The following is a 10,642-nucleotide window of genomic DNA, read 5'->3' as shown; positions in this document are numbered from 1 at the left end:
GCGTCACCGTATCGACGGTCACGCCGAGCGTCCGTCGTCGTCTTCAAGGAGTTCTCGCGAATGAGCCGTTGCTATGGAAACGGTAACGTATTAGAACGAGTAGATATGTCGATGGAAACCTGTCAGAGCTGCTGTTATAGAAAATGAATCAGCGCTGTGGTCGGTGCCGTGGTATAACCGCTCATACGCTGCTCGCGTCCGCTAATGGCGCGCTCGGAATTTATACGGCTACGGTCTCGAAAGGCGTCTGATGGAATTTACAAACGTGGTGCGTCAACGCCGTAGCTGAGGGAAGAAAAAAGAAATGGTACGTGTTTATTTAAAGACGAGTGTTAAAGGCAACGGTGGACCAACCCTAAAAAACAGACTGTTTTAGAAAAACAGAGAAGAATGATGAAGAGAAATCGAGACGTATATCTAGATCTATCAAACTCCATTTGAAAGCTCACAGCGGTGCTTGACTTCCCTCGCAAGAGTTGCCACAAGTCAATTTCTCCTGGTAAATATTTCATACCGGGCCATCATCACATCACATCACCCTTCATCTCATCCAGGGTTTAAAGGAATACGGTGAAGGTGTGCGGGGAAACTCGGGAACAAAGCCAACGCTGGAAAGACGGGATCCCGTCCCGTCTTAATCCACTGTGGAAAACTGTTCCGTGTGGAAGTGTTTGTCTCGCAAAGCTCGCCAGCCGCTACGTCGCCAAATAACGACGGGCCTAAGATTAAACCAGGCGTTTTATATTTTCACGTAATACCGCTTTTTAAACTGCTCCTAGCACAACGATCAAATCGAGAAGATAAGACAAGAGGCAGAGGGAAAGCATACACTGCATGCAAGGAGTGAAGAGAACTGAACAAAGGAAAAGGAAACGGTTGTGGGGGGGTGAGACCTGAGAAAAGGCTGGAACAGAAGAGGCGAAGAGAATTGAAGAAAGGGACAGAAATGAGGAAGGGGAAAATGGAGGAGAGGAGAGGTGTTGGTCAGAGACTCGTGTCGTGATTTATTCACCACTCGGGCTGCTGCACTGACGCTAGACATGACACGAGACCGTTGTCCTCCTTCCACGACGCTGGAAGGAGAACGTATTCAGCGGGTCTCCTTTCAGCCACGTGTGAATGTCTAGCGGCGTTTGACGTCCGAGGACACGGCCCTGAACGGCTAGCGAGTGCACAACATGGACTTCAGCGGAGGCGCTCGTTAGCGTCACCACACAGAGCCACGCGTTCAGAACGATAAACCTCGGTTCTACTGCAAAACCCAGACTTCAGACACACGTATATTCTCTCTCCTCTCTCTCTCTACAAAGCTGACTGACGCTCAGGGACGTTAGCATCCAGGACGTTAGAGCAGCTGCAACACTGGAGGAATTAGCATGCTAAATCTGCTGCGTCATCATGTTCCGTTCAGCCGAGAAGAGGAATCTTAGAAGTCTAATCACCCGTGTTATACCGTGTATATACTAATAATAATCTTCTAAGGTGATTGACTTTGCAGTTTCGTTATTGTTTGTTCGTTTTTGCACAACGTACACTCTCTGACTGTGAAACTTATGATTTGGTGTAAATACACTTAAGTGTGTGTGTGTGTGTGTGTGTGTGTGTGTGTATGTGTATATATGTATGTATATATATATATATATGTATGTATATATATATATATATATATATATATATATATATATATATATATATATATATATATATATATAATGTGTGTGTATATATGCAACTTACTGCTGTTTGTGCGTGAGCTCTTGCTCCTTGTTGACCAGGTCTTGCTTTAGGCTGGCTAGCATCTCCACCGACACGTCCACCTGGCGTGACAACTCTGAGGCCTTGTCTTCCAGCTCCTGTTTCTCCTGGCTGAGCCTTTCACTCTCCAGCTTGGCCTTCTCCAGTTCCGTGCTCTTCCTCTCCAGCTCGGCCTGCAGGCGCCCCACACGTGCTGCGATCTTTTGCTCCACTTCTTCGGACAGTTTCTCCAGTCTCTCATCCAGCTCGAGCCTTTCGAAGGCCCTAGCCCTGAGGCGTGCCAAGCCCTCCTCGTAAGCAGCTTCCATGGCACCCGGGTCCATTGAGCTCATGGCTTTCTTCACCAGGATCTCGCCGAGTGGGAACTCCACATTGGGAAGGTAGCGGGCGCCGGCGGACGAGGTCGTGGCAAGCCCGAGCTCGTCGCCCGCGCAGGGGAAGCGGGATTCGGCAGCCAGGGCGCTGTCGGCCACCAGAGGGAGCAGTGCGGCGGCGTCGCACACGCTGTTGGACTTTGAGAGCACGTAGAGCGTCTCGTAGGTGTGATTGTACTCCAGGTGGGCGCGCAGTGATGACAAGCTCCGGAAGCGTTTGTGCTCCCCACAGCGAGGGCAGCGGTACGGCAGATCCAGAGAGGCCATGCCAGGCTCAGGCCACCGGGCGCCGCCCTGAACAGGCTGGGCACCAGAGACCTCTACTCATCTCGGCTTCATGTAGGACACTGCAGTTCAACCACATGCTGAAAAATCTGTACACGTTCCACCTTCTGATACACGACTGAAAGAACACTCTTGTGGTTTGTGTCTTTCCACTGTATTTTCTTACATGTTTTCTTTATGGGCGCTGCCTTCAAACCTGGGGGAAAAACGCATGCAACATAAGCGCAAGTCAATTATAAAATAAAACATGACGACAATGTTCAGGAGTCAGATCTGTTTTGTATATTTAAGTGTCAACTCGTACATATCCAAGATGCCAGATACAGTCTCAACAACCACCTCTGCTGAGACCCATTTTCACTTCTATCTAAGCACTGAAGTTTTACATCAAAAAAATACACATTACTTAAAATATGTTACACTTTCATAAGGAATAAAACTGTTCTATAGTAGGACCGGAACATTAATCGTCTCTGTATAGCTGTATTACGATTTGAAAATCGTGCAAGCGCTGGGATTTCACTTAAAAACCTACCTTACATAACGTCATTAACACGTTTTAAGAGAGAAAAATCGAACTCCGTAACAACTGTTGCTAAGGTGAACATCATCTTCTCAAATGTGGAAACTCAACTGTCCAGACAGAGCGCAGAGGAGGAACGTCTGTACCAGCCGTTCGTATCACAATAACCATGATTTGGGTAATTATTGGATAGTTTTCCTTGGGCCTGATTTTAAAAAAAAAAAATTTAAGCATTTTCACTTTTTTTTTTTTTTTTTTCTTCATTTTTTCATGTTCAACACTGTTAATAAAAGTGTTACCTGCGGATTTTGAACAAATGCGGGAGGGCAGTGTGGTCTTTGGATTTCCAATGACTTCATGAAATGAAATTGAAAGAAAAGGTGTGAACGCAAACCCCATCCCTAACCGTGATCTTAACCTGTAATGGACTTACAGAACGAAACACCTGAAGTCTGGGCTCATGTCTGAAGCTCCGCCTTCTTAATATTTACCTTCCTATGAAGATTCTTCACCAATCCTTTCCCTCATTCTGCTGCCTACTGTTTCTACCCAAGAGTCTTTAGTGGGGGAGCTGGGCTACCCCAGAACTATCAGAACCCCTGCCCAAGTTCTCAGAGTTCTCCCTACTTTTTGTAGTACCACAATCACTCAACTGGGATGAGGGCAACGTCTGCACTCACAAATACCATTTTATGACTTGAATTTGAGTTTGTAAATAAGTCACTATGTTGAGGAACTTCTTGTCATGTAGGTATTGGGTTTGGATTGTAACTGCATCTGCTAGATTTTTACAAATGAAGGTCTGACCACTTCCTACAGAATTAAAATCACCCTCAATGGCTCAATTTGAGGTTAAGTATGTCATCAATCCATCTCTCTCCATGTCCTCCGTGATTAAAATCCCCACCGTCGCCATCGTAATCGTGGAATCGGTCGAGACTAAGACGACATCCTTTTCTACTCTATAGACATGACCCTCAACCATGTTAAACATTTAAGCAGATTTCCTCCAGGATAATAAAAGACAAATCGTGACCCTCGCATCACCACCAGTATGGCATGCTGGACAGCGTTCAGTCGATGATGACTTCATAATAAAACGGCGCTCCTCTCCTACTCCGCTTCATCTCTTTCCTTGATAACTGTCTGTCTGGAGAAGGGTCTAAACGCCTCAAACGAGACGTCCACCACTTCTCCTAGCTTCGCTAAGACTAAGCGTCTCGTATGAAAATATTCATTCTTCATACCATGAGAGAGGCTTAGCTTAATCACGGCAACCCGGAAATTTGACTAATTGGTATATTATTTACAAATTCTACTTAATGCTAATTAGCTAGCAGTTTTTTTTTTTTGTTTTTTTTTTAGAGCATTAGTCTCGACACCAGCTTTAAAACATTTCTGGCAGCACCAATGACATGGGAGTCTGAAACACACATCCCTACTGAATACTACTGTACTACATAACACTACCTGTCCATTTGTCTGGCGTCAATATTAGGAACTATCATGAGAACCGTCTAATCTGTCTGGAATGCAGATGGGGGAACTGTGGAGGCTAGTGAGCTGCATCCGGTGCCATTTGGATCGGGCAATTAGTCTTTGAGTGACATTCTCCGTTACAGATTCAGTTAACCCAGTAAGACAATCAGGAGGACGATCCTTCACAAATCGGCCAATCTAATTAATGATGTGTAAGTCTACAGACTGATGATGGTGTCATGAGGGAAAAGGGCAGTCTCTAGAGAGCAGGGGGATGAACTGGACTAGCATCGGTGACTGATTAGATCTCAAAACGTTGACACAGAGACCAAAACAGCGCAAGTGGGAATGGAAAGACCTTATTATTATGCTAATGCGAATCCAAATCCGTGAACGTGCGAGTGCCTGAGAATGATTTGCACCCTTCGTTAAAAACGAGCAAAAACGATTGTTAATGCTTCCTGACACGTCATCTGCTCGAACAATGGGACAAACTACTTGTATTTTTCAAGAATAATGGTAAAAATGTATGTGCCAAAAGTAATGGCACCCCTAAGGATTCATTTATTTATCTGTTTGTTTATTTTTAAACGCCTAATGTTAGAGAAAAGTATATTATGTAAGATGCGGCAGGACACAAGTGGGTTTGTTTGTGGGCCGTCTGGAAATCGTAGTCGGTCTATAGTTAGTACGGGTCGTGAAACAGGTAGACGGGGTTACACGAGGATTATCCATAATTATAATCAAGTATTTTGCATAAAGTACGCAAAGATCAAAAGCAGGAACGAGAAACCCAGAAACTGGACTCGTAAACAAAGGGAACTAAGATTTGTAATTATGGATCGAACGTGTGAACGAACACACTATGGGAATAAATATACTTAAACTTGATTAGTTAGTATGACACCCCCAAAAAAATTAACACTACATGTAAGCGGACCAATGAAATGGTAGGGGTGGAGACATAACAGAAACCAAAACAAATGAATATGGTAGAACAAACGAACATAAGCAACCGCAACGCGATTTCAAATTTTCATTAGACGCCAAAGATATTAATTGTGCTGATCATTTTCAAGGGAAAAAAAACTACTAGCGCTACTTTTCGGCTCTTTACATTTGTGCTCAATATCACGTTGCGTGTCTTATTATATATTCATTTTGATTTTAGATGGGGTTTTTTTTTTTTTCTTTGTAGCTTTTGTAGTGGTTCTACCTGGAGAAAGGTTTTGAAGGTTGTCAAAGGTTTGCAAAGTAGGTTTCAGGGTGTACAGTACAAGGCTTTATAAATGAAGTAAGGAAATCAGTTTTCCCGGTGGGACTGGGAGCAGCCTGCTGCACAAACACCCTCGCACACACACACACACACACACACACACACACACACACACACACACACATATATATCCAACAGTACGTCTGTAACTAATCAAGCTGCTTCAGCAACTGAACAGTGAACACGCCAGCGCAAGAAATCAACTCACGTTACAGAGAACAAACGTCTACAAAATCCCTTCTTCAGCTTGGAATGGAAGCCGCAGCGTACTGTAAGCCTCTGATCCAGGATCAGCTTTCCTGTTTTTTTTTCCCACAATGCCTAGCTTCATGATCTCCATCCTAAAAACGAGAAGAATTCTCTCCTGAGAACACTCTTGCGCTCGTTCGAAAACCAAGGCCACATCTGACACTGCCTGCGCCCAGCTTAAAGTCCGGTTACCATAGAGACGCTTCCTCTCCCGTGCATATACATAAACGAGATGTTGATTCAGAGCCACGCGTTAGCTAATATGCTCGTTTACGGCATGTCTTCACATGTCTTCGTGGACAGCACAGGACTTTCATTCTGTAATTGCCTTCTGTTAGGTCTTTTGTTTGACCTTATTGTGCCACGATGAATCCTCGTCCTTCTGTCAACGTCCTCCAAGACCTTATCAGCTCAAACGCGATCCGACGCTAGGAATTAAACTGGCTTGCGGGCTTTAAATTCCAAAATGGCTGGTGATTATTTTCATATATATATATATATATATATATATATACACAAACAAGCATTTTTTGGAATATTATGGATTTTTTTTTTCACTCTTAAACACGATCCTCTCTCTTCGCTCGCTTCTAATAGGACTGAAAACATCGTCTCCGAGGACTGGACTCGTACTTGTCGACTACACCGGCTCCTATTGATCTCAGGGCTTTTCCACTGAACCGATTATCTTTCATTATCCACCGTTCACGCTAGCAGTCCAGTAAAACCTCCAGAGCGAACACAAAACACTGCTGCATGCCAACACAAACTCTATAACGGCCTACAGACGCGTTAACCGTAATTACAACCGCGTAACCGGCAAAACGACGCGGCACAGGAATCTGTAAGGGGCGTAGATATTCGTTCGTTGATCTTTCCAGAGAACCACTCTGAGGGTCCAGACTGTGTCCATTTGTATTTTTGTGTGCGCTTTTTTTTTGTTTGTTTTTTGCATTGCAAAGTTAAGAGAAGTCTTAAGTCGAGCGATATAGCACACATCTTTACAATCTGGAAGGCCTATAACGTGTACATCCTTAAAAAATATTCTGCATCATGTTAGCTTTCACATTTGATCTGCTATAAAGATTTAGCCTAGCTTTGCGTCCGTAGCAACGGCGATGGGACACAACAACCTAGCCAGAAATCGTAGACGAGCAAATGAGTCGTGCCAGTGAACAAGAACCACAGACGTTGTACCGCATAAGTGTACGGACTAAAAAAGGGGAGAAACGACATCAAAAGAGGTCAGTAGTATACATAATATAGATAAAATGCCATATTTTGGGACCGTTTTAGTCCGATTGGCCGTGTAATCCGTGCTCACTGGGATAACCCTGTGTGTGTGTGTCCCTTTCAATTTTATAGATGTGTGTATTGATCTGTTACATTCAGAATTTGTGGCTTTAAACTCAAAAGTCAATGAAGTCCAAAATAGACCCGCTATCATAACGTTGGTCCGCACCGTCCCTGGCTGATGGCCAGTGGTTTTGTAATAAATGGAGATACTGAATGGAGATGCGGAAGCTGAAATGTAAAATACGCAGCGTAGTAGAACCTGAGCCTGAAATCAATCAATCAAAAATTCTGATGCAGGAAATGACCAAATATGGCGCTGTAACCAACAGACTTCCTCCTTACAGTGCTTTGGAGCGGAAAGCAGGCAGAGCAGAAAGGGCAACTTAAAGCGATCAATGTGAAATCTACGGTTTCGTCTGGTCACACCATTTATCCCATCACCGTCAAAGCCTCGGGATGTGATCCGTGCCTGCGGATGGTTTCGATTTACAACCGTGTTAAGTAAGCAAAAGTGTGGAATGTAAGACACGAGGGACGTGATGACGCCGCCGGACTATTACGCCCGGTTTATTAAGAAAAGGGAATTTCTGTGATAACAATCTCCTGGATTCATCCGATCTCCCACTCCGGTTTCCTCCTCCAGTCCAAAGACATGCATGGTAGGCTGATTGGCGTGTCCAGAGTGTCCGCAGTGTATGAATGAGTGTGTGATTGTGCCCTGCGCTGGGTTGGCACCCCGTCCAGGGTGTACCCTGCATCGTACCCTGATAGGCTCCAGGTTCCCCACGACTCTGTAGGATAAGCGGTATAGAAGATGGGTGGATCCAATCTCCCAAAAACATGTGGAATCATGTGTTATGGTCCGATGAGACCAAGGTTGATCTTAATACAGAAAGAGATGTTTGGCACAAAAACAAAAAACCCAGCACTTTACCAAAAAGAACCCCATCCCCACGGGGAAGCATGGTGGTGGCGGCATCATACTTCAGGGCTGCTTTTCTCCAGCTGGAACTGGGACTTCAATCAGCTTGATGTTTTGGAGTCCAGACCTAAATCCGATCACAAATCTGTGGCGTGGCCTGCAGAGGGCCGTGCACAGGAGACACCCAGCTGATCTGACAGTCGGAACGCTTTTACAAGGAAGAATGGCAAAACATTCCCAAGTCAAGACGCTCCAAAGCGACCGACTGACTCTGCACGATCACGCTGATCGATGACGGAACAACTGAAACGTTCTACTAGAGGATCTTCATCCTATAACCTGACGTGAAGAACATGCGTTATATCACACCTTCTGTTATAGAATTCTCCGGAGATATCTGTTGAATCTCATAGAGCAAACCAAAACGCTTTTAGTTGCTCTGTGCGAAAGATTCGTACCATATTCACGTTCCTGAAGGCGGAAACTTCAGGAGTTACTGATGTAGTAATAACATCAGGACGTGGTTTGGTTCTTACCGAGGGATTGAAGAGACGGATTTAGACCTGGGGCTAAAACTCATTTGAGCGACAATTCGATTAAAATGTTCTGCATCTCGGGTGCATTTACATCAGTTTTTGTTTTTTTGGGGGTTTTTTTAATAAATACAAATACTGCTGATGCACAGGATGCACTAATGATGCAGGTGTAAATGGGATCTTAATTCGATTTGGATGCTCTCTAGAGATGTTGTCTCTTTTTTTATTTCTATTTACAAGGTCAAAGTGCCACTGTGAATTCTGCACTGTTTCTATAGGCTCTAATGGTAATAATATTCCAAGATGCTACACTGATAAGCTTATCTTATCTTAAACCACCCCACACACACACACACTCTAATCAGGATACAACCGATACACTGATACCGATACACATCGATTAAATCGAACTCGGTCAAATCAGGGAACACTTCATGCTTACAGTGAGAGGCTGAAGCCTCCATGCCACTAAGATGCAAATCACATCCTGATTTTTTTCTTTCCTTCTTTCTTCTATGTCACGTCCAAGAGCGCGAGCCATTGATTAAGGCATCCTCATCAACTGCAACCAAGATGCAACCGGAAACGGACCCGTTTATAATACCATAATATTTAACCTCCAACCTCTCTGTTTATCCGTGCACGGTGGTGATGTGATGGTGATGTGATGCCAGCCAGGTTTGCACCATTTCTCTCCCCCCCCCCACCACCCCCATCACATCCCCTCCCCTCTCCTCCCCTCCGGTGCGGCTTGCGCTCCTCTATAATACCCTGGTATACCGGAAAGCGCGCGCCGAGGAGGACGCACAGCCACCGCGCTCGAGCTCTTCCGTACAAATACGCCATTACGGAAAACAAGAGAAGGGGGATTTTAAAAAAAAGAAAAGAAAAAAAAAAAAAAAAAAGGTCAGACACATTGAGAAAAGGTCTCTCCTCACCTCTATCGGTCTATCCTCCGGTATTTTCCTCCCGCGGAGCCGAGCTCGCGCGCTCCGGTGCGTTGACGTCACGCCGCTGCGCTCTGCAGCATGACGCGCGGGGCGCGCGAGAGCTCCTCGGAGTTGCCAGATCGCACGACTCACCTCTTTTTACGTGTCCGTTTTTATTATTATTATCATTTTTGTTGCAGTCACGGAAAGTGTTTTCGTAGATGTCTTCTTATGATTTTGATTTTGCACGTGACTGGTTAGTGAATAGAGACGATCAATCTGGCAACCTTGCAGCAAAACCTTGCGAAATGAAGGAGGAAAAAACCAAAAACAAAACGGATCAGTAACAGTCCTGATGCACGGAATCATATCCTGAACGAATAACTCGATTGTTCGACTCGACTCTTGGGGAGAACGATGAGGAGAAACCGGAAATTAAGGGCGTCACTGTGAAATCCAGAGATGCAGAAATAGGAGTGAAGGAGGAGTCGAGGAATCACGGAGGAGTCGGTTCATTATGAACAACTCCTATTAAAATGACTCGGGGGAATCGATTCGCACTTCCAGATGACCTTTATTTGCTTTCATTAATCAACCAATCAATGAGTGCGATTATTATTACGTTTAGTATTTATTCAAAATGATTTTTCATAGTTCATTTTAATTTAACTTGTAATTATTTTTTGATTTAATAAAACTATATTTATTCAGTTATGTTATTTATGATTATTAAGTTGTATTATTATTTTGGCATGTATTTTAACTCGATTCGTTTCTCTTCATCCATTCATTTTATGTGATTTATTATAGTGAATTGGCTATATTAATAATTAACTTTCAGGCAAATTAGTGTACGTTAAAGTTAACATAAGTGTTCAAATAGTTATTACTTGAAATATATGAGAGAGCCTAGTGTTATCGCAAGCTGACAGTTATGTTATCTTCAGGTAGAATAATACAAATTAATTTTATAAAATCTTTTATAATAATTACAGCTCTTGCACACTGAGTTGGAAAC

The 10,642-nt window shown here is 43.9% G+C and overlaps 1 protein-coding gene across 1 annotated transcript in view; it reads right to left on the bottom strand.

Moving 5' to 3' along the window:
• fbxo41 (F-box protein 41) overlaps positions 1-9,943 on the bottom strand; it is a 31,024-nt gene extending 21,081 nt beyond the window's left edge. Inside the window, exons 1-2 of the mRNA XM_017460847.3 lie at positions 9,634-9,943; positions 1,738-2,610 (exon numbers count right to left, since the gene is read on the bottom strand). Coding sequence (XP_017316336.1) covers positions 1,738-2,396 — 659 coding nt within the window. The 5' untranslated portion in view covers positions 2,397-2,610; positions 9,634-9,943. The remainder of the gene's footprint in view (positions 1-1,737; positions 2,611-9,633) is intronic.
• Between the last annotated feature and the right edge of the window lie 699 nt (positions 9,944-10,642).

This window comes from Ictalurus punctatus, chromosome 29 (assembly GCF_001660625.3).
Source record: "Ictalurus punctatus breed USDA103 chromosome 29, Coco_2.0, whole genome shotgun sequence".
Classification (NCBI taxonomy): domain Eukaryota; kingdom Metazoa; phylum Chordata; class Actinopteri; order Siluriformes; family Ictaluridae; genus Ictalurus; species Ictalurus punctatus.
Note: the sequence above shows the minus strand (reverse complement) of the source record. Positions and strands in the feature narration are given on the sequence as shown.